Raw genomic sequence first — 25,261 nt, 5'->3', positions numbered from 1 at the left:
CTCAATATAAACAGAAGTTGTACATTGTGCTACTGTCTTTTAAGTTGCTTTAAAAGATCACAAAGATAATTAACCAATTCTCTTAAAAGCTGATTGTTACTATTGATGCTGCCCCACGCTCCACGACTATTAATAAATAATGTCAAAAATGGCCTGAAACAGGAGTCTACCAAAAAAAAAAAAAAAAAAAAAAAAAACACTTGTGTAGCTTCATAGAACGTATATTTTATTTCCAAATACTACAATAGGAACTTACAATAACTTAATAATACAAGCATCCAAATTCTATATAAAATGGTTAAATCAAATACAATCATTCAACCATAAGTGCAGATTATCATGGCAAAGTACAAGATAAAAGGATTAATGACTCTTTCATTTTACAAAATTAGTTGTGAAAACCTAGCAAGGCTGATGCTTTTAGGCATGGAGCATAATTATCATATGTTCAAGGTCACAATGAACCATACAGCAGAGTTGGGGAACATTGGGGACTTGGCATAAATTTAAGAGTAATATGCAAATGAAGTTGCTAGTAATCCAAATCTTGATCCATTACTACAAACCAATATGAAATAGCTCAAAGCAACTTTCCAATGGAAATGAGCCAACCTGAAATTTCATTTGCTTTTTCTGCTCCGATAGAATCATTTGATTTAAGCATAAGATTAATAATAGCCGTTTCAACCTACAACCAGAGATAGAAATGCCTTATACTAACATATAGTACCTACATGAAGCATAGTTGAAGGGAAGGATGGTGTTACTCACCCTCCCATGCCATGCTGACTGAATTTTGATGATATCCCCAACATTACATTCAAAGCTTAAGGTTCCGTTGGTCCCATTTACAGTTGAACCTTCAACTTTAATGGAGCTACATGAAAATGTTATTCGAGACATCGTACAATACATCTCTCTATATAGAATGAAATCGGGGAAAACAATCACTTTCTTTTTTACAAGATCCTGCAAATCATAACAATACAGAGGTTTATCATAAATTCTAACCAACCACTTAATTAAGCAGCACAAGAAATAGAGCATATGAGAAGTATTTCATAGAAAGAAAATGTCAAGTAATGCAATTACATTAAAAATGATGTAAATCCTAGTCAAGAGCATACAAAGAAACCATGAGCTGCCAGTAAAGAAGAGAATTAACTTGGTGCCAGTCAATGCATCAGTCAAATGTCTAAATATTAAGGACTAAGCAGGCAACATCATCATTTCAAGGTCCTTGCAAGCAAAAGCCATACAGTCAACAGTTGTTGAAGAATGAGGGAAGCTCAAGTTTTTTCAACTTAAAATGCTGAAGTTAGTTCATTTCGCACCAGAAAATAGGAATTTCCTTCCTAAGGACCATCCTTCATTCAAAAAAGAAGGAGCCTTTCCACAATAAACTCAAAGTTAGCATTAAATATGGAAACTACAAGCTGTCTCTCTCCAGCTCTTCCAACTGAACATAGGATAAGCGGTAAAATTTTGTGGCCAGAGTGAAATGGTCTTACATTTATTTCTAAGTTGTAACCATCTGAGTGTCTTATGTGCACTGGAAAGGAGAGGGAAAAAAAGACTGAATGAAGCCTTCCAGTTGTAGAAACTGTTCCTTGAAAATACATATACAATGCAATTCTACACTAAAACTGCTTACCATCTTGTTTGCCTTTGCCCCTTCTCTATTTGTTTTTGGCAGATACACCAGGTAGGTTTAATAACAAATGGTTTATTCTAAAACCATAGGTAATTCCGTTGATTTTCAGCACCCACACTATTACATGACTATGTAATATCAAGATATGTCTCTAAAATTAATCTTCAAAATCGCAGAAAGAAGAGGACTCGATGCCTTACAGATCAACTATAAGTTTCAAACAATGGTAATGTCGACCACTTTACTTTTTAAAACTCTTTTACACAAAGCTAACTACAGCAGTGCATTTTCTAATTCAAGAATTAAAGAGTGTACTTTCTGAAAGCAGGATTTTCAATACATAATGTCTATTTTCTCCACATACTTTCCCAGAAGATGGTTAATTTCTTATTTGGGACTTCAAGTCTTCAGTAAATAACTCTTTAATGACCACAAATTACAAAATATAACCATGGTTGAACACTTACAGTTTCATGTCCACAAAAACCTTGCTCTGCCACCCATTCATCTAATAAAATTGAAACAAAATAGAAGTTATCATATATGATAAGATCATAAAAGAGTCATAAAAGTGAGTGAATCATGTGCAGCAAAAGAAAAAGGATGCCAAGTACCTTCATTATCTGAAGGAGGAGATGATGAAATTGATGAACTCATTTCAATACAGTCATCATCATCAGAAATCACACTAACTTGCTCATTCTGAAACAAATTTATTTAAATAAGTACTAAGGGCATTCAACATCTACATGAGGCCTTTCACATAAAAATGATCCAAATGAGTAATGTAAAACATTAGGAAAAAACCCAGCGATGAAGCTTTTCAGATTTTGCTTCCAGCTAAACTGATCTAAAATTCATTTTGAAAGCAAAAATTAAATAAAAGAAACCACTTCTAGACTAAAGATAATTAGGAGAAGCATCAGCAGTACCTCATAATCTGAAGAACATGAGAACAAAGAGGTATCCAACCCGACAGCCTCTCTTAAAGTGCAATCTTTTCTTGGGTTGCCCTTAGGATAAGATACAGAATATGTGCAGTGATTATCCATACTACTAACACCAACATCCAACAACTTCTCAGTGATCTCCTTTTGATGAGTCTTTTCCTTTTGTGCAACTACAAAGGAAATATAGTTTAGACAATTACAAATTTTTGCATTGTAGCAAAACTGAGCAGTTGTTTTCAGTACCTCCATCATCTACAACAATTGGTTCATTGCTGATTTCCATCTGTTCAGAATTTGCACTTTGTGCAGCTGTATGAAAAGAAAATGAAAAAAGAACATTCTATAAACCAAGTATTATACAACAGTAAAGCAGCGATTCTTGGCCTAACATAAGAACTCTTAAGGAAAGAAACCCTGGAAAATAAAAAATTTTGAGAAACTGCAATGTTGGTCTAGTAGAGAAAGTTGGATATTTCAGACTTGAAGAAAAAAATGTACACTAATTTCCCATACCTCCAGCATTGATGCCAGTTGTCTCACATCTAATTTCCTTTTGTTGATTATAGCTACCTTTTGAAACTACATAGGAAGCAGAGAGATGAAGATTACCATGCATATACTCAATAAAACATAGACTCCGTTTGGTTCACTATTCTGATGCTTTTTAGAATATTATTTTGAAAAAAGTATAGTTGGGTTATCTTTACGAGAAAAGTAATTATTAATGTTTTGAGAGTTGAATAAAGTAGAATTGGATTTTGAGAATATTGAAACAAATACATTTTTTAGTTTTTAGGATAGAATAGTGAAATATGATAGGGATATAATAGTGAAACAAAGGGGCCCATAGATACTTGATTGAAGCAATGATACCAGGTTTAATAACATAATGATAGCCAAGGAAGAAGGCAACAATGAGAAATAGAAACAAGGAAGAGTGAGCATAAGAGCATTATCTGTGAGAGAAATCTTGAGCAGTGAATAACCTGAATAGACAAATCAGATTTTAACTGAAAGAATCCTCTAGGTAACAGGAATACACGCATAAAATTTTTAAAAATATTGATTTAAAAAGAATAACAAGAAAAGGTGTCAAATTGGCTTGCACGATGTAGCTTGGTTAATTTATGCCCTGCAATAGGCCAATCTTATTATTGAATTTTTTTTTTTTTTTTTGGGGGGGGGTGGTGGGTGACTTCCAGAGCCAGGTTAACCCAGCCTGGATTCAAGCCCAGGGTTGAGCCAATCTATACAAATCAGGCCAGGGCTGGGATAATAAAATACACTGACAAACATTTTTAAGGTAATTAACAACAAAATTTTCATGATCCATACCCAAAATGGCATATAATAGAAAGCAGCATTCAGCAATATGCATCTAACGAAATTTTTTTTTTTTGACAAAAGTAAATCAAGTAACCAGTATTAGATGATACAGGTTCCGTTTGGTTCGCTATTGTGATGCTTTTTAGAATAGTATTTTGGAAAAAGTAAAGTTGAGTTGGGTTGGGTTATCTTTACGAGAAAAGTAATTATTGGGCCTCTTTGGTACAACATTTTTACCCTATCCTATCCAAATACATATTTGTTTCAATATTTAAAATTCTGTTCAAAATACAATACTATTTTATTCAACTCAAAATATTTAGATTAATTTTAATCCCCTAAGTTTATTAATTTAACTAAACACCCCCAACAATAAAATTTTATAAATTGACAAAAACACCGCACCCACCCACATTTGCCAGATTCTGGCCACCACCGATGGAAGGTGGTCGGAATCTGTTGTAATGGCACACTACTGGCCATGGCCTTTTCCGGCCAGATCCACCGTGGATCTGGCTGGAAAAGGTCAGATCTAAGGCTGCCAAATCTAGCCGTTGATGACGGCTATATCTTGGCCGTCGTTTGACCTTTTCCAGCGGTGGATCTGGCCGGAAAAGGCCAGATCGGCGCACTATTGGTCATATACAGCCGGTAGTACACCATTACATTCTAGCAAATGTGGGTGAGTGGGGTTGTTTTTGTCAACTTATAAACTTGTATTATTGGTGTTTAGTTAAATTAACAAACCTAAGGGGTTAAAAATAGTCTAAATATTTTCAAAAAATGCTATTAAAAAAATGTATAAAAAACTTCTCAGGATACTACTCAACTCAACTTTTTCCAAAAGACTACTCTAAAAACTCCCAAAATAGTGAACCAAATAGAGCCATTAATGTTTTGAGTTGAATAAAGTACAATTAGATTTTAAGAATATTGAAACGAATGGATTTTTGGGTTTTTAGGATAGGATAATAGAATAGGATGGGGGTAAAAATAGTGAACCAAAGGGGCCCACAACCATCCCCATGCAAAAGGTACAAAGAAAATATCAGCATTCCTATTGTTGGAAATTGGGATAACAAAAATTCAAGTTGAACAGCCCTATTGTCTTGTAGTTATACAGACAAACCTTGTATTTTATATTAAAACATAAAACTTCTATTTTTTATGTTAAGTAGAGGACAACATTCTCTAGTATCTAAACCACAAAAATAGAAAATGATGTCATAAAAACAATAATGCAAGAATAAAACTCTTTTCCTGTGAAACTAACAAGATGACACGAACTGTTTAAAGAAGCAAAAATTAAAGTATTTCCTCATAGTCAGTTGTCCGCAAAAGCACCTCACTACTGCTACCACACATAGAAGCATTGCCTAAAGTGAACGGACATTGTAAGATTTTCATCATTCCAGGAAAATTAAATGGACATGAGAGAGTTTCTATCCTCTCTATTTTCTTAAAAATATTGGAATAATCCAGGCCCTAAATTGCCAAAACCATAACCTATGACTTCTCAATTGAAGTTACTTGGCTGCTTGAATTGGCTTTGTTTCACAGTTAACATCCATAGGTCGATAGTCTTTTCCGTTCAACAGCTACTTTTCTAAAATTCTCAGGACCCAACAAATCAAAATTCTACAAATCAAAACTTTCCTTCAGTTTTTTTACCCACATTTCTCAACCAACAACAAAAGACTGAATAGCTAGGAACCAAGTAAGTTATAGCATTCAAGAGATATCAACATTGAAGCACAACACTTGAGCAACGTCATGGGTGAATTCAACCAAAGATAAGTTTCGTGGGGCTAAGTTGAGTTCGTTAAATTTTTTTTCCCTTATTTTATTTTCAAATTACTGAAATGATCTGTATCTTTATATTCCTTCTAAAAGCTCTCTTCTAATTTCCACATTTTCCATCCATCTTGCCATCATCCAACCAGAACATAACCCCAGCAATCCAACACCTATAATTTTTAAATTGAAACTCCCTCCAGTTCTAAACCAACCAAATTTTATTTACACTTCATAATCCAAAACACAAAGATTAACAGCAAAAACTGTAACCAAGCTCTAGCACTAAGCTTAATCAAATTCAGAAATTGTTTTCTTGGGAGTCTCAATTGCCAAAAAATAATTTCAGGACATGTGAGGAGGTTCTTGTTTTTGCTAGGAATCCTCCAGTATTTTTATTGTTTATACGAGGGTTTTTGAAAAAAAATTCATCCTTTTTAATGATAAGTTTTCTTGTTTCTTACTAAAAAAACAAAGAAAATCCAAAACAATCATACCCCTTAAATTTCACATTTCAAATTATACTCCCAAGACCCAATTTTCTCACAAAACAAACAGAAAAAAATCATTATCACGATCCCCACTGATCATACTAATTAAAAATTCTTACGGCCTAAAATCCTAAAAGATAATACTCCTTAAATTTCAATTTTCAAATTTCGAATTCCAATCCCCTTACCGATTTTCTCACACTTTCTGAGAAACCAAACAAGCACAAAATTAATATAAAATAAGATAAAAGAAAATAAAAATTCAAGAGAGAGAGACTGACAGCATTGAAGAAACTTGTACTTGTTAACGGGAGAAGTGTGGCGGTTTTTGGGAGAGAACTTCCCGAGTAACTTCTTAGAGATCTTCTCCACGCGCTCGTCTTCTTCGTCGAAATCAAAAACTTGATACTTCTTCTTCTTCATGGTTCGTTCATCACCTTGCGTGACAAGTTTTCCCCTTTTTGGCTTTTCAAAGAACGCTTCGCTCCTCTTTCTACTTCTTTACAGAGATAGCCCTGGCCTAATTCACATTTGTTTCAACAGTATAATGGGGTGGACCTGACCCTGGGCCCGGACCTGGACCCGGGCTGGCATTTGAATTTTTTTAATAGTATTTGTGTAAGCTCTAAGGCCATATTTGGTTGGGCTAATTCTTCTTTTTTGAAGTAATGTCGTTTGTTATTACTTAGATTACTACATTTGATTGTCAAATAATATAGGGTGAGTTTGGTTTAGTATTTTGGATAGGATTTTAAAGATAATATTGGATAATTAGATAGGGTTATAATTACGAGAATAAGATTTTTAGAATATGTGTTTGGTAGAGTATTTTGACATTGATATTTGTGTTGAATATTTACTTATAAATGATTTATTAATATAATATTTTATTGTATTTTATTAAAATCCAATTAAAACAATTCCAAATAAAACAAAAACTCATCCATGCGTGTGCCCCACGAGAAATAAAACAGAAATGCGTATTCACAATCCACTCATGCCAAACAAAGACAAAACGCAACTGCTTCCCTTTTTACACAAATATGAGGTGGGTTTGATGGAGATCGGGGTGTCGGTTTGATCCAGATTAGGGTGTGGGTTTGCGGCAGATCAGGTCACGGTGAAGGTGGGTGCGTGGGTGCTCGGGGTGGGTTGGTTTGGGGTACATCGGGTCACGGTGGGTGTGTGGGTGCTCGGGGTGGGTTGGTTTGGGGTAGATGGGGTCACGGTGGTGCGTGGGTGCTTGGGGTGGGTTGGTTTGGGGTACATCGGGTCACGGTGGTGCGTGTGTGCTCGAGGTGGGTTGGTTTGGGGTACATCGGGTCACGGTGGTGCGTGGGTGCTCCGGGTGGGTTGGTTTGGGGTAGATCGGGTCACGGTGGTGCGTGGGTGCTCGGGGTGGGTTGGTTTGGGGTAGATCGGGTCACGGTGGGTGCGTGGGTGCTCGGGGTGGGTTGGTTTGGGGTAGATCGGGTCATGGTGGTGCAGTGAAAAAAAAATGAAAAAACAAAAATGTAACGGTAAAAAAAAACATTTGTCAGGATAGTTGTCAGGCTTGAATTATCAGGACAGGATTCTGTAAATAATAAAACAAACACCATTTGTAAAATCCGGTCCAAAATATGGATAAAAATACTTAGCCAAACGCGCCCATAAGTTTCTGATAATCTTTTATAATATAAGATTTTGATAATCTTTCAAAACCAATAATCATTACTGTTGGTAATATAGGAGATAATTTGATTATCTCAATTTTCTTAAGTATTTTATGATTACTAGGTAATCTTAATTTTATTACAATTTTATCCCTTATTAATAAAATTTTAGGACAATAATTCCCTTATTGTCTAAACAATTTACAAATAAATTTATGGACAATTTTCACCTCATATTCAGGGTTTTTAAGACAAAACTACCCTTGTACTTCAACCAAATTACCCAAAACCACAACCACCCCCAACCACCACCCCTATCCACCCAAGACTAGTGCCGATGGCTAGCCACCATCGCCAGTTGCCACCAGAAGTCACAAGAACCAATTAGCCATGCGCCGGTAAGGCCAGATCCATGACTGAAAATGACCAGATCTAGCTGTGAAACAACTATAGATCTAGTCATAAACGACTTTGTCGGCGGACAACGGGTCATATCCGACTGGTTGTGCGTCATTCTGTCAACTGCTGGCGGCGACCAATAGTAGTGGCTGGCTACCGACAGTGACTTGGGGCGGGTGTGGGTAATCTTGTTACAAATTAAAATTTTATATAGCTGTAGTGTTTTAACAAAATTTCAAATGTAAAAGTTTAAAGAAATTATTCAAAAAATAATAATAAAAAAATAATAATATATTAATAGTTAAAAATAAGGGCAATTTAATAATCTATGTAATATATCCACCAATTTACCCTCCCAACTAAACATATCTATATAATATACTCACAAATTTATTTCAATTTAATCAAACACATTTCCCTAAATTTTTATAATAATTTTAAAGGTAATCTATTTTTTCATTAATATAACATTCCAATAAATACAACATTCCCTGAATCAAGCGCATCCTAAATATACTTTTTGGAAGTCCTTTCAATCAATTTTTAAAAAATTAAAATTAAATGACCAAAATCTTCTTGATTACAAACTTATTAAAAAATAAATCTAATTCATTGGTTGTGGAGAACTTAGAAAAATAGGCGCTTTTCTATCTTTGAAGTCTGCCTAGTACAAACTTTTTCTTTTTTTCTTTTCAGTATCAAATTTAATACGGCAGGCTTAAATAATCTTTTAACTTCTTTCTTTTATTATTAATTTTGGTTCTATGTTGTTCTCCAAATTAAGTTTGTTATCCGGTCATTCCCAGTCTCATGTTTACAATAATTTATAATTTATCAATCACCTACTTAAACTTTTTCTGTTATTCACAACATACTAATGAAAATTTTTGTGTTTGTTGGTTATATACACACTTTTCAAACTCTGTCCTATCATACTATCTTATTCAATCTATTGATAAACGTGTTTTTTTTAATATTGACTATTCAATTCAACATCCAATCATATTCTATTCAACTCAAAACATTTAACAATTATATTTCTCTATTTCTCAATAAAAGTTTATAAATTAACAAAAACACCCCCACTCACCCAACTAATTGCCGACAACCAGCCATCACCGCAAGACGGTGGCTAGAAGTCGCTAGAATGGCACATGACTGGCTGGATCTGGCCGATCATGCACTATCTAGTCGTTTCCAACTAGATCTACGACCAAAGATCTAGCCATCATTCAACCGTCAACGATGGCCAAGATCTGGCCGTTTCCGGCCAAATCCATAGTAGATCTAATTAGAAAATGCTAGATCAGCACACGACCAGCCAGATTCAGCCGATCATGCACCATTTCGACGACTTTCAGCCACCGTCTAGCGGTAGTGGCCAACTGTCAATAATAAGTTGGGTTAGTGGAGGTGTTTTTATTAATTTATAAGCTTTCATTATGGGGGGTTGTTTAGCTAAATTAACAAATGTATAGGGTTAAAAAATAATCTAAATGTTTTTAAAAACTGTATCAAATACATTTTCAGAATTCTATCTAATTAAATCATATCATATCCTATTTATAATAGAATACTAATATCAAACGGAGCAATTTTTTGAAAGATCTTAGAGAGTTTAGAAAGGAGATGACAACTATAATTTTGGAATAAAATAAATATTTATATTTAAATTTGAATTTTATTAATTTTTATTAAAATTAAAGCTTAGAAAGAGATTTACTAGGCTCAAATAACAACACTCTTTTTTAAATACTAGTTGTTGTGCAAGAGTTTATGGCAAGCTGGGAACGAGAGGTAGCTCGATGAAAGCAATGCTCAGCGGAACAAGCTAACCAAGCCGTGGTTAGGATCGGGCAAGCATTGTTTGGAAGAGCAAGCTAACTTGACTGTTTTCCCACATAACACAAATGAGCCTTATCCCCCTAGAATCAAGGAGAGGATTTTGGCATCGGATCACATAATCCCGGATTTAACATGCGATTGAGCCAATCGTGGGATTAACTCCTCATGTTTAAGCCACAATCCCTCAAATCATGTTTATTACCATTATCAATTTCTGTGTATACATAACCCTAAAAAATTCATTATAAAGGGTTAGCAAATTGAGAGACAGAAATAAAGTATTTTCTTGTAACCTTTCATATTTAATACAAGAACAGTGAACGTAGACTTGAGAGTTAACTCACCGAACTACTTTAAAAAAGAGTCTTTTGTCTTTTAATTTATTTTATTTTCTGATTATTTATAATCCCGCAACAATTTGTTCTGATTTTATCAAGATCAATGAGATTTCTCTAGTTGGTGCAATTTTTTGTATTAACATTAGTTTTATTCAAACTAGGGATTGCAAAAATTTACAATCCAATCCACATGAATTTCTATCATATCCAATCCATTCTTGAATTTCAAAAATGGATTGGATTTGAGTGAATTTAAAGTTTACTATGCAGTTTAAAAATCAGATTATTTCTCAAATTGATTTTACATTGTAAATTGATAAATATACCCATACAATAATTCCTTAAACTGCAAAATAAACTTAAATAAACATTTAGTAAATTAAATATATAATTTTATAATTTATTTATAAATTAGAAACATATTGAAATACATTTGAAGCCATAGTCAGTACTTGAAACTTCCAGTCTACAAAGAATCCAGTGATCTCATTGGATTTGTAAGCTTATTTTGGCCACAGGAAGTGGCTAAAGATTCGGCCGCCTTCTATGGCTTAAATAAGCATTGGAATCCGATGAGATCACCAGATTCTTGTAGGCCGGGAGTTGCCAGTCCTAATGGGACCAACTATGTCTATAATTTGCTACCTTTGATCAATGTTTGATCGTCGGTCAATGATGATTTGACTTGTGTTAACCGATGGTTGCCTACCACTGCTAGCTATATCCAATATCTTGAATTTTTCTGAATTATTAATTAATTAAAATTTTATTTAATGTAAATAATTTTAATGCATTTTTTAAATACTTATTAAAATATAATTTTTGGGTTTGGATATTGGATATCCATAATCTAATCCAATACATTTGGATAGTGATGACTATATTTTAAATTTGGATTGGATACTCATGATTCAATCTATTTAGATAAAAATTGATTAGTAAAAATATGTATAAATAAATTTTAATGCATTCAGAAGTTATTGTTTTCCTAATGTTTTTAAACCTACTTATCCTCTTTATGATCATGGTGAGAAGCAAGGAAAGAAATAATGGGATTTTCATAAAAATGAAATCATCAATACCCTTTACTCTTGTTTCTTTATTTATTTAATAATTTTTTAGAAGTAACTTAAATCTTTGCTCAGTAAATTGGTGGTTTAGAAGCAATTGTGAAATTCGTAAAAGTAAAACAAAACCAAGTAATTTGAAACTTGAACCAGAGGTATAGTTTTTTTGGAATAGTTTCTTAAATATTATAAAAAGTGTATTTAGTGGCTAAATCGAAAAAGGAAAAGGATCTTATTAAATTAATGGAGGAAATTTAAAAGCTTCAAAAACTGGAAAACTTGTTAAATGTTTTTTACTGAATCGCCTTTTTGGTAAAAAACAAATAATGGGACTCAAATAGAGTTTAGATGGAACATAAATAGCAACACTCTTTTTTAAATACAAAAAATGTTAACGGTCGATCAACCGATCAACAGCAATTAGTTACTGTTAATAGTCAGTTAACCATCATTAGACAGTCAACACCAGTTAAAGATAGTGCCTTAGTGCCACATCCGAATAAAAAATACCAAAAACTACTGATCTATCGAAATTCAGTTGAATCACCAGATTCNCATTTTATTTTGAGGACTTGTCGCCATGATTCGTGTATTTGTTTCTTAATGAAATAATGGTTAAAAATGTGGACCAAGTGGGAGAATGTAAAACTTACGTTACATTACGTTACTCATGTAACGTAAATAACCTTTTGATTTTCATCAACTTTAAACCTTGATGGTCCACATTAGTTGTTCAGTTTTCAAATGCTTCAGTTTTCAAATGTTTGGGATTTATGGCAACCATTAAGCATGCCATTAAGAGCTTGATGGAAGCTTGGCTATGTATATTATTTTGGTCCCTAAGCTCAAGAACTCGATTATACTAAATTATACACCATCAATATTAGAGTGTCTTAAGAGCTTAGAAGAGCTAAAATACAGCTACGTGAGTTTGTTTCAATGGCTGGAGGTAATTCTAGATTCCTGGTTTATAGTTTAAGAATATTATATTCTTTGTATTTCTGTTTAGATTACAGATAAATGTCTTACAGGATATCCATAATCTAATCCAATACATTTGGATAGTGATGACTACATTTTAAATTTGGATTGGATACTCATGATTCAATCTATTTAGATAAAAATTGATTAGTAAAAATATGTATAAATAAATTTTAATGCATTCAGAAGTTATTGTTTTCCTAATGTTTTTAAACCTACTTATCCTCTTTATGATCATGGTGAGAAGCAAGGAAAGAAATAATGGGATTTTCATAAAAATGAAATCATCAATACCCTTTTACTGTTGTTTATTTATTTATTTAATAATTTTTTAGAAGTAACTTAAATCTTTGCTCAGTAAATTGGTGGTTTAGAAGCAATTGTGAAATTCGTAAAAGTAAAACAAAACCAAGTAATTTGAAGTGGTTTACTTGAACCAGAGGTATAGTTTTTTTGGAATAGTTTCTTAAATATTATAGAAAGTGTATTTAGTGGCTAAATCGAAAAAGGAAAAGGATCTTATTAAATTAATGGAGGAAATTTAAAAGTTTCAAAAAACTGGAAACTTGTTAAAATGTTTTTTACTGAATCGCCTTTTTGGTAAAAAACAAATAATGGGACTCAAATAGAGTTTAGACGGAACATAAATAGCAACACTCTTTTTTAAATACAAAAAATGTTAACGGTCGATCAACCGATCAACGGCAGTTAGTTACTGTTAATAGTCAGTTAACCATCATTAGACAGTCAACACTAGTTAAAGATAGTGCCTTAGTGCCACATCCGAATAAAAAAATACCAAAAACTACTGATCTATCAAAATTCGGTTGAATCACCAGATTCCGACATATCATTTGGCCGCATGAGGCGGCCGTACCTGTTGCCACCTTCTGCGGCCAAGAATAGCGTCAAAATCTGGTGGAATCACCAGATTCTTATAGATCAAGACTTGTCAGTCCCATTAGGATCAGATGTGCCCTCAACATTCCACCATTGACCCCAAATACTGGTAAACGGTGGTTGACCGCTGTCGACTAGTCTAATATTTTGAGTTTTTAATTATTAATTAATTTATAATTTATTTAATACAAAATTTTTAGTACAATTTAAAATATTTATTAAATAATTTTCAAAATACCAATTTTAAATTATGTATTTTTTAGTCATTATACATGTAACAACAATTTCAATATCTAATTTATCAAACACACAATCATATATTTTGAAACTTATTTTCAAAATTTATTATTTTCAAAGTTGGGAAAAAGCTGATTAAACTTAAAGCTATAAGAATCTCAAACTAGTCCTAACTCAACAAGTTATTTCATTGACATAATTTTTTATTTGATTCTCTCGGAGATTTGATGAAAAAAGAGACAAAATTATTAGTTTATTTTTTTGAATGCTTTTATTAGTTAAATATTTTTGTTTAATGCTTGATGTATTTTTGTTTCATATCTTTCAAGACTAAGTGACTATCTACTTGATAAATTATTGAAAAATTTTCAATTCTCTTACTTATAGGGGGCATTTGGATCATATAATATTTTATTATAAGTGTATATTATATTAACGAAAAGAAAGATCACCTTAAAGATTACTGGGAATGTTTAGAAAATGTATTTGGTTGATTCGAATAAATTAGTGAATAATATGTTTGGTTGGAAGGATAAATGAGTGGGTATGTTATATAAATTACTAAATTGCCCTCCTTTTTATATATTAATATAATAATATTTTTTATTATTATTTTTGAATCATTCTTTTAACCCCTTACATTTGAAATTGTGCTAAAACACCCCAACCATATAAAACTTTAATTTATAGCAAAATCACCCCCACCCCAAGCCACTGCCAGCAGCTAGCTACCATCGTTGGCTGCCGCTGACAGTCGATGGAATGACGCGTGACTGGCCGTATATGGCTAGCTGTGCACCGGTAAAGCTGGAAATGGCCATGGATCACAAATCCATGGTAGAAAAACAGTCGGATCTATGGCCATTTCACGACCAAAGATGTTGTTGTGCACTCCCTAAAGCCAAAAATGGCCATGGATCACAAATCCATGGTTGAAAAACAGCCAGATCTATGGCCATTTTATGGCCAAAGATCTAGCCTTTTTACAGCCATAGAAATGCCAAATCTGGCCGTTTCTGGCCACGAATCTATGATCCATGGTCGGAAAAGACCTTATCAACGCACGACAGGCCAGATCCCATTGGTCGTGCACCATTACGACGATTGATGTCAGTGGTGGTGAGTCACGACTGGCAGTGGTCTTGGGTGGATGGGGGTATTTTGTTAACTTTTAAACTTTTTTGTGGCTGTGGTGTTTTAGCTAATTTCTCAAATGTAGGGGGGCTGGGTAATTGTTATTTGGTAGACATTTGAGGGCAATTGTGTCCAAAATAGTTTTTAAGTAAGGGTAAAATGGGAAAAAAATTCATATTATCCCGGTAATGTTTTAATAATGCCTCCTAATAAGGTAATAATTTTTGTTTTTCTGGGTAACTAAACTTTTCATAGAAAGGGAGAAAGAATGTACAAGAGGCCTAAAAACTGGCCAACCTACCTCAAGACAAGCCTTGGGATATGAGCAAAAGAATGACACTATCAAGACAACTCCTAATCTTCTCTTTTTTCCATTTCTCTTGTAAAAGGAATGGAACCAAGCAGAGATTAAAGAATACAAAGAAACCCACCTAACAGGACATGCCTTGAGATAGGTTCATTAGTATCCAAAAAATAAAAACCTCCCAATTCTTCACAATACATTGCATACCAAAGGGTGGTAACCTCCGAGGCTATACAACCCATCCACCCCCAAAAGCCAAATCAACAAGAACATTCGGATCAAAGCATCCACCCAAGGAAGAATGCAACCAGCCATCACCCCCACCCCCAAAAGAATGAAGCCAAATCTCCTCAAGGGCAAGGTACCGAGAACCCTCTCCAAACCCCACATCACCTCTACGCAAACACCTTAGAACCCAAGAATATAGAATTAGGCAGTCCCAAATTATGAGCAAGCCTCTCATTAAATGGGGACTTCTTCACTTTGGATAATGCCATTGCTCTTCCACTCACAATCTGCTTAATCGTATTCTCTAATGTTATGGCATTAAGGCAATCATGCCCAAAGTGTTTATTATTTCTCTCTCGCCAAATATGCTAAACAGTAGCTCCCAGACAAAGTATACTAATGACATACTTGAGCTTTTTAGGTTTCCATCTACAAGATATATAGCTAATATAATCTTGCCAAGGTCGGACCACATACCCCAAGTGACACATATCAAGAGCCCGACTCCAAATATTTCTAGTGAAGTTACAAGAGAAGAAGAGATGATCCAAGGATTCTATATTACAATTACAAAAATAGCAAGTTTCAATTGAAGTAACTCCATACCTTACAAGTTTGTCCCTCGTTTGCATTCGACCTTTAATGGCAAGCCATAAGATGAAAGAGTTCCGAGGGATAGCCCTTGGAAACCAAACAAGATGATGCCAATCCACCCGATCCTTATGAGTTCTAGTAACTTCCCAAGCTGTTTTGATTGTAAAAGAACTCGAAGGGTTTGGATCCCATCTAACTCTATCATCCCTACCTAAGGGGACGAAGTCCACCGAATCTTTAATTTCCATAAGAGCCGAGGATAAAAGGAAAGACTTCTTGCCACCGACCATTTCCATCTAGTTCCATCACAAATCTCACCAACCTTAGCATAATAGGAAAGACCCGAGTCATGAACAATCCTAGAGCCATACCTTTGCACTAAAGGCCTTTTTGGGCGCCAATTATCATGCCACAAGTGAATATTTTCCCCATTGCTGACAATATAGTGGATTCTATTCCTAACTTCACTTCAAAGTTTCAAAATGCTTTTCCAAGCCCATAAGGCATTGCACGGTATTGAGATACCCCAAAAGCTTTTCTTACCAATCAAATAGTTTTTAACCCACTTAGCCCACCCCGAATCATCTTTAGCTTGGGCAAGGTTCCACACATGTCTCATCATTGCCACTCGATTCCACTCTTTGCTTTTTAAAATGCCGAGACCTCCCTCTTCCTTAGGAACACACACCTCCTCCCAATTCACCTTGGTTTTAGTACTCTTCATCTCCGATCTTGACCAGAGGAAGTCTCTCAACTCAGAGTCAATTTCACTATGAACTTTGGAAGCTTGTCTTCTTCGAACCCGAAAATAGATGAGAGATATCTTTTTTCATCAACATGTACCCTAGAGAAAAAATGTTACCCTTAGATTGGTTAGATTGGAGGCCAACCCACTTAGAAAACTCATCCAAAGCTTTCTTCAAGAGAGTCATGGACTCTTTGTTGGCATTACAAAAAAGCATCAAATCATCTGCAAAACAAAGATGGGTTAGATTTAAATCCTTACATCTCTAATGGAACTTGAAATCCTTATTGGCCGACACTTTTTCCAATAATCTAGAAATGACTTTTATGGCTATGACAAAGAGGTAAGGGGGGATAGGGTCCCCTTGCCTCAGGTCCCTAGAACCTCCAAAAAAACCCGTAAGCTCCCCATTTATTGCTATAGAGTACCTCAGGGTTATGATACATTGTTCCACCCAATTGATGTATTGTATAGGAAACCCAAACAATTTAAGCACCTCCAAAACAAAACCTCATCTCACCGAATCATAAGCCTTCATTAAATCGACTTTAATAGCACACCTCATCTCCTTAGCCGAATTTCTATCATAATGGTGCAGCAACTCCTGGCTAAGTAGAATATTATCCCTAATTTTCCTTCCCCTAACAAAGGTCACTTATGCTTTATTAATAAACTTGGGCAGCACACCTTTAATTATGTTTGCCATTATCTTAGAGATGCATTTGTAAATGGTGTTGTAGAAACAAATGGGCCTAAACTCATGGCAAGAGGATAGATTCTCACATTTGGGAACTAAGGCAATGATAGTGTAATTAAGTTCCTTAAGAAGCTTACCCGAGATAAATAAGTGTTGAATAGCCTCGATAACCTCATTACCCACCACATTCCAAGCTTTTTGAAAGAATAGGGCACCATAGCCATTTGGCCCCAGGGCTTTATCCTTATTCATCACAAACATAGTCTTGGTGATTTTTTCCCTAGTGACCTCGGCCACCATATCATTAGCTTCCTCCACCAAAATAATAGGCTCAGTTAATCTCTCCAACCCATGGAAGTTTCTGCAATTCTCTTTATCTTTGAACAAGTCTTCATAGAAATCCACAAACTCATTCTTAATTCTCCTTGCATCATTGGTGTAACTATCATTCCCTACCTTCAAGGAAACATTCTATTCTTGTTTCTCCATCCATTAACACATTTAAATAAATAGGAAGTATTAGCATCTCCTTCTTTAAGCCACTTGATTCTTGACTTTTGCTTGGCTAAGGACTCGTCGGCCTTGGAAAGCTTAAACAACTTAGTAGTCTTGACCTTTTCCTTTTGGATGATGTTCTCATTAAATGGATCCCCTCCCAAATTCTTTTGGCATTCTATCAACTCTTCCCTAGCCACCTTAACTCGTTCAATATATTCCAAAATTCTTTTTTATTTAACCCTATAAGCTCCAACTTTAAAGCTTTGAGTTTGGAAAAAAGCCTAAACATAGGGTTGCCACGCACTTCCATCTTCCATATTTTCTCAACTAAAGGAAGAAAGTCTTCATGTTCCGTCCAACAATTAAATAATTTAAACGGGGTTCTCCTACCTATAGTTGGTAATCTGTAACGCCCACATTGAGGTACATAACTTATTTCTGCTTGTTCGCCCTTAGTTAAGCTTATTTGGTTGCCCTTAGTTTTGCTAGTTTTAAGGTGGAAGATTGGCGAATTTGGGAATTGCAGGCTTCGCCGCGGTGATCTATGCTCTGGAATTTTTTGCTGAGGTGAAGAAAAAGCTTCGCCGGGGCAAAGAGCTGGCTGGAATTCTTGAGAAAATTCTAGAGAAATTTCCTTAAGGGCAAAGTGACCATTCTACCCCTAATTAGTTGTAAATGTAGGGAGTGAAAAGTAAGGAAATTTTATGGAGAATGCAATGAAGGTGAGGGCATTCTTGTAAATGACTAAAGGGCAAAGATGGAATTTCTAAGAAAGTGTAGGGGCAAAATGGGAAAGTATGCATATTGATATGAGATATTAAGGATTCAAGCATACAAACCCTATCATTTTCTACTCCCTGACACGCCACCTTCACTCTCAAATTCTCTTAATTCCTTCATCAATTTTCAAGGCATTTTAGAGGACTTTTGGTTGGATTTTTGGTAGAGATTCACTCCTAAGCATCCCAAGGGTTTTAGAGAAAGAGGAAGTCTACCAAAGAGAGAGAGGTTTTAGTGGAAGTACTCAAGTTCAAGGTAAGTAAATCCAACCCTAACCTTTGATTGAGCAATAAAAGTGTAGAGATTTTCCTACATGAATTTATATGCTTGAGATTTGTTGATGGAATTGTTGTTGAGTTTGATGGTGATTCATGATTGGATTTTCACCATGAGAAGGGATGGTTGTGTTGACAGAGATTGATGGAAGTTTGGTTGAATTTAGAAAGAGTTTGAGTATAATTTGTGGAGTGTATTTCCTGGCCAGATTTAATATTGCTTTAAGGGAGTTTTACTCCAAATATTGGTGGTTTGAGAAAGAAGTAGAAGTAGAGCTAAATTAGAATTTGAGTATGCATGCATTATGTTTGATGAAATGTCCAAGAGAAGTGTATGCTGAGTGTATTTATTTGTGATCTTGATATGAGCTTGTAGATGATAGAGAAAGACTTATTTTATGCTACATGGCATTCTTGCATTAAATATTTGCATTTAGAAAGAATGATAAGCATGAATCATTCACATGCAAAAATATGCATATGTATGAGAGCTTAAAGAATAAAGAACTTAAAGAATAAAGAGAAAGAAAGAAAAGCACTAAAGAACAAAAAAGAAAGAAAGAAAAGTGATGAAGAAGAGAAAAGAAAGGTTGTTGCGATGGGGAGCCCGTGGGTGACAAGAAGAAGAATATTCCCACATGCATGCAGCCTTCAGTGAGCGGCCTAAGAATAAGAAAAAGAATTTGTACGGCCCGTAAGAGTGCGTGTGGATGAGGGCTGTACCTAGAAGAATATACCTACATGCACGCCACCTCTAATGAGTGGCCTAAGAAGAAAAAGAATTCGTACAGTCCGTAAGAGTGAATGTAGATGAGGACTATACTCACTCACATGGCCAGGGTTCTGAATCCATGCATCAACCGAGTCCGATCGACAAAGAATAAGAAAGAATAAGCTAAGAAAGAAAGAAAGGAAAAGAAGAGAAGAAGAAAGAAAAGAAAGAAAGAAAGAATAGAAAGAATAGAACAGAAAGAAATAAAAGAAAAAGAAAGAAACATAAAAAAGAAGAAAGAAAATGCATCTCTATGCATTTGTGCATTTGCATCATACCTATGCATGATACCATGATTTCTACCATGGGTAGAGAGAAATTGGAATAAAGAAAGAACAGAGAGAACTAGAAAGAAAGAACAAAGAAAGTTAGAACAAAAGAACAGTGAGAACTAGAAATAGTGAAAGAATAGAGAAAGAACAAAGAAAGAATCGAGAAGAAGAAAAAGAGTATAGTAAGGAAAGATTTCAGAGAATGAGCAACGGAGATAGAAGAATAGTGTAGCGGATTTACTCACTGAGCAACCAGTGCTCACCTCATTGTTTCTCAATGTTTTTGCAGGAAATAGGTGAGAAGCGGTCGGATGGACGTCGAAAAGCGGAGAGAAATGACACTACTGTCCACTGTTTTAAGCTTTTGTATATGATACTTTTGTTATGTAAAGAATTATATATATAAAGAAGTAAAGAAATTTTTGGGCCCATTACTTTTCATTTCTATGCTTATGTATTTTTATCATAGTATATTTTCCAAGTATACTAGCTAGAAAGAAGGTACTACATAATCCACATTCAAGAATCATAGGGCTATGATTTGAAACACTTGAGAGGGGGTGGGGTGGGGTGTGGGGGAGGGTGGAAATGTGGCACATGATGAAGGAAAACCCAAACCCCATTTTTCATTGGCCAAGACCCCATTCAACTTACACCAAATTCTTCTATTTGCATCTCTTCTATTATTCCAAGTAAAGTAATCCCCAACAAAATGGATATCATCAACTTCTGCCCCTTTACATAACTCTTCTAAGTCACCACAATGAGGCTTCCAATTTTTGGAACCACCCATATTCTCCCCTATATTCCTAGTGGTGTTGAAGTCCCCCATTATAAGCCAACTATCTTGGCCATAAACACTAGCTTGATGCTCCAAATCCTTTCATAGATCACGCCTTTCACCCGGACTATTAAGACCATAAACAAAGGAGCAAACAAAATTACAATTAGCTTTTGACACCTCCACTCTACAATGAATTGCTTGCACTGTACAATCCAAAACTTGAACCTTCACAAACTTATTATCCCATCCCACCCAAATCCTTCCTCTATCACACTTCACATAATTATCTACCAAAAACTACTTTTGAAACAAAAAATTCTTTACCCTATCCTTCTTACTCTCCCTAACCCGAGTCTCCAAAATTGCACAAACAAATATTGTTACTCCTAATTAAATTACTAACCTCATTTTGCTTTGTAAGGGAATTAAGACCTCTAATGTTCCACGTGGCTATCTTAATCATGATCCAAAATTTCCCTTCCTAGCCAACTTCTTCCTTTGGCTTCTAGATAGCCTTTCCAATCCCTTATTCATTCCATCTTTCTCATCAACTCTCCTCAACTTCTAAAAAGAATTAACTAAAGGAGATTCAAGGTCACTATCCTTCACACTACTAGCCACGGGTCGCACCATCTCCACTCTCACCGAAGACTCCAAAGCCTTTTCCTTCCCAAGAACAATCTCCTTGACCCCATTCATTTCCCCTACATCAAATATAGATCTACCTACATCAATCTCCTCGCCATTCCCATCTTCATTTAACCTACCCTCTTCCACTCTCATGTTTTTTACCCCATTGTTCATAATCACACCATTATCACCCCCCACGTTACCATCAAGCTCTTGGCTAAGCGCTCCAAATTGGTTAAAGTTTAAGAAAGGGGAACTCACCTCACCATTCTTAGGACAATTGGCCTCACCCAAATCCCCACCTTCATTCTTTTCCTCTACCCTCTCTTTACTTACTTCTCGGGTAGCATCCAAATAATTCTTCTTACTAGAAATTTGTCTCTTTGTAAAAAGAGAATAGAAAGAGATACTATATACATTTCTAAATAAATTTTCAAGCTATAGAAATTTTACACTTGCATTCTTTAGTAAATGAGAAAAAAAACATATTTGCATGTCAGCTTAAAAAGAATCTATAAGCCATTTTCTTTCTTTCTTTTCTCATTCTTTGCTAACATTTTCTTTGATATTCTTTCCAAGTTTACATACACAAACTTGAAAACTCATTATGGCTTAATGATATGTCATAACATATTCTACCATTTTTATCAACAATGCCATGTCAATGGAACACTTTAACATACAATTCTTTTCTAACACTTTCATGTGCTATTCAAGAAGTAGTAAAGGTTTAAGTAACTAGAACCAAACGCTAAGGGCCATTTCCCTCATGGAACTACATGACCAAGTGATATTCTAAATTTTGGCAAAACAATATGCACTCTTGAATACTAACATTTACACTTGGTTAAGCCCAACATAATCTTTCTACTTCAATTCTTGCCTTTCTCTAAGCTTTTCATCAATAGAGTTTAACCAACTCATGCATGTATTTTCTCTTTGGATTTTCATCAAACACTTCATTTTGCACATGGTTACACTTCCACATCTCTCTAAATCCACCAAAATTTGAACCAAAAACTCACTAATTATAGCCATAAACCTGGCCGATTTCAACAAATCTCAACACTTCAAAATTTCAACACAAATTCTTCCATAACTTCACCAAATCACCACATACTTATACACTACTTTTCATGGCCTGTAATGACTTTTTCTAGCTAGTATACTAGGAAAATATAATATGATAAAAAACACATAAACATATAAATAAAAGATGATGGGTCCAAAAATTTCTTTACTTTATATATAAAATTCTTTACATTAATAGAAGTCTCATGTACATAAGCTCAAAAATAATAGATAGTGGTGCCATTTCCCCTCCACTTCTCGATGTCCATCCAACCATTTCTCACCTATTCCTTACAAAAATATTTAGAAACAACAGGGTGAGCTCTAGTTGCTCAGTAAGTAAATCCGCTACTCTATTTTTCTATCTCTGTTGTTCATATTCTGAATTCTTTCCTTACTATACTCTTTTTCTTCTTCTTTATTCTCTCTTTGTTCTTTCTCTTTTCTTTCACCATTTCTAGTTCTTACTATTCTTTTGTGCTAACTTTCTTTGCTCTTTCTATCAAATTCTCTCTGTTCTTTCTTTCTTCTAATCTCTCACTACCTATGATAGCAATCATGGAATCATGCATAAATAAGATGCAAATGAACAAATGCATAGAGATGCGTTTTCTTTCTTCTTTTCTGTTTCTTTTTCTGTTTTCTTTTTCTTTTCTATTTCTTTCTTTCTTTCTTTCTATTCTTTCTATTCTTTCTTTCTTTCTTTTTCTTTTCCTTCTTCTCTTCTTTTCTTTTCTTTTCTTTCTTACTTGCTTATTCTTTCTTATTCTTTAACGATTGGACTCGATTGAAGCATGGATTCAGAACCCTGGCCATGTGAGTGAGTACAGTCCTCATCTATATGCACTCTTACAGACTGTACAAATTCTTTTCCTCTTAGGTCACTCATTTAAGGTGGCGTGCATGTAGGTATTTCTTCTGGGTACAACCCTCATCCACAGGCACTCTTATGGGCTGTAAAAATTCTTCTTCTTATTCTTAGGCCATTCACTAAAGGCAGCGTGCATGTGGGAATCTTCTTCTTCTTGTCACTTACGGGTTCCCCATCGCAACAACCTGTTCTTTTCTTCTTTTAAAGCATTCTAGTTTTTTCTTTCTTGCTCTATATACTTTAAATTCTTTATTCTTTAAGTTCTCATACATATGCATATGTTTGCATGTAGATGATTCATGTTTAATATGCAATATTTAATGCAAGAATGCCATGTAGCATAAAAATAAGTCTTTCTCTATCATCTACAAGCTTATAACAAGATCACAAATAAATACACTCATACATACACTTTTCTTGGACATTTCATCAAACACAATGTATGCATACTCAAATTCTATTTTAGCTATACTTCTTCTTCTTTCTCATACCACCAATCTTTGGAGTAAAACCCCCTTAGAACAATATTAAACCTGTATAGGAAAAACACTCCATAAATTCTACTTAAACTCTTTCTAAATTCAACCAAACTTCCATCAATTTCTATCAACACAACCAACCCTTCTCATGGTGGAAATCCAATCATGGATCATCAACAAACCCAACAACAACTTCAACAACAAATTTCAAGCATATAAGAAAATCTCTATACTTTTATTGCTCAATCAAGGGTTAGGGTTGGATTTACTTACTTTGATCTTGAGTACTTCCATTAAAATCTCTTTCTCTTTGGTAGACTTTCTCTTTCTCTAAAACCCCAAGCATATAAATTATAAGAATTCAATACTTTAATAATTAATCACACATCTTTTTGCAAGAATTCTTACATTTGGATGCTTAGGATTAAATCTCTACCAAAATCCAACCAAAAGCTCTCTAATTTTCCTTAGGAATTTGATGGAGAGATTGAGAGAATTGAGAATGAAAGTGGCATGTGGAGTGTAGAGAATGGTAGGGTTTGTCTGCTTGAACCCTTAATATCTCATATTAATATTCATACTTTCCTATTTTGCCCCCACACTTTCTTGGAAATTACATCTTTGTCCTTTAGTCAATTACAAAAATGCCCTTACCTTTATTGCATTCTCCATGAAATTTCCTTACTTTTCACTCCCCACATTTTCAGCTAATTACGAGTAAAATGGTCACTTTGCCCTTAAGGAAATTTCTCTAGAATCTTCTCAAATCTTTCCACCCAGATCTTTGCCCCAGCGAAGCTTTTTCTTCGCCTCGGCAAAGAATTCTAGAGCATACATTGCAGCAGCGAACTTTCTTCTTGGCGGCGGCGAAGCCTGCAAATCTTAAACTCGATTTGGGTAGAGAGTTTGTCGCCACGGCGACCAACTTCCTTGGCCACGGCGAAGTCTGCACTTCCCAAATTTTCAATCTTTCACCTTAACACAAGCAAAACCCAAGGAATTAAAAGCATAAAAGTATAAATAAATTACCTTAATGTGGGTGTTACAATTCTCCCCCTCTTAAAAGAATTTTGTCTCCGAAATTCAAACAAACAATTCCGCGTAACGGTTTTGCATATCTTGTTCTACCTCCCATGTAGCTTCTTCGACTTTGTAATTTCTCCATAAGACTTTCACTAGAGGGATACTCTTATTTCGAAGCTCTTTAACGTTTCTATCCAATATCTGTACTAGACGCTTCTCATAAACAACATTCTCTTCTAAGTCCACTTCCTCTACTTTCAATATATGAGAGGGGTCGCTGACATATTTTCGAAGCATCGAGACATGAAACACATTATGAGCTATGTCCATACTTGGTGGTAGCGCTAACTTATAAGCTACTTTTCCCACTCGTTGTAGCACTTCAAATGGACCAACGTATCTTAGTGCTAACTTTCCCTTGCCACCAAAACCCATTACCCGCTTATAGGGGGAAATTTTCAGAAATA

At 34.8% G+C, this 25,261-nt stretch overlaps 1 protein-coding gene across 4 annotated transcripts in view; it reads right to left on the bottom strand.

Annotated features, from left to right (window-relative positions):
* Positions 1–6,716, bottom strand: part of LOC116122140 (probable ubiquitin-like-specific protease 2A) — a 45,074-nt gene extending 38,358 nt beyond the window's left edge. For 3 of the 4 annotated variants that reach the window (XM_031408043.1, XM_031408044.1, XM_031408046.1), the window contains exons 1-8: positions 6,497–6,716; positions 3,118–3,183; positions 2,848–2,913; positions 2,587–2,774; positions 2,269–2,356; positions 2,122–2,162; positions 772–969; positions 613–688 (exon numbers count right to left, since the gene is read on the bottom strand). In XM_031408043.1, the coding sequence (XP_031263903.1) occupies positions 613–688; positions 772–969; positions 2,122–2,162; positions 2,269–2,356; positions 2,587–2,774; positions 2,848–2,913; positions 3,118–3,183; positions 6,497–6,638 (865 nt within the window). In that variant the 5' untranslated portion in view covers positions 6,639–6,716. The remainder of the gene's footprint in view (positions 1–612; positions 689–771; positions 970–2,121; positions 2,163–2,268; positions 2,357–2,586; positions 2,775–2,847; positions 2,914–3,117; positions 3,184–6,496) is intronic. The other variant, XM_031408045.1, reaches the window with a different exon arrangement.
* Positions 6,717–25,261: the final 18,545 nt, after the last annotated feature.

The sequence above is a fragment of the Pistacia vera genome, unplaced genomic scaffold (genome assembly GCF_008641045.1).
Source record: "Pistacia vera cultivar Batoury unplaced genomic scaffold, PisVer_v2 Contig132, whole genome shotgun sequence".
Classification (NCBI taxonomy): domain Eukaryota; kingdom Viridiplantae; phylum Streptophyta; class Magnoliopsida; order Sapindales; family Anacardiaceae; genus Pistacia; species Pistacia vera.
This window is presented reverse-complemented; position numbering and strand designations above follow the sequence as displayed.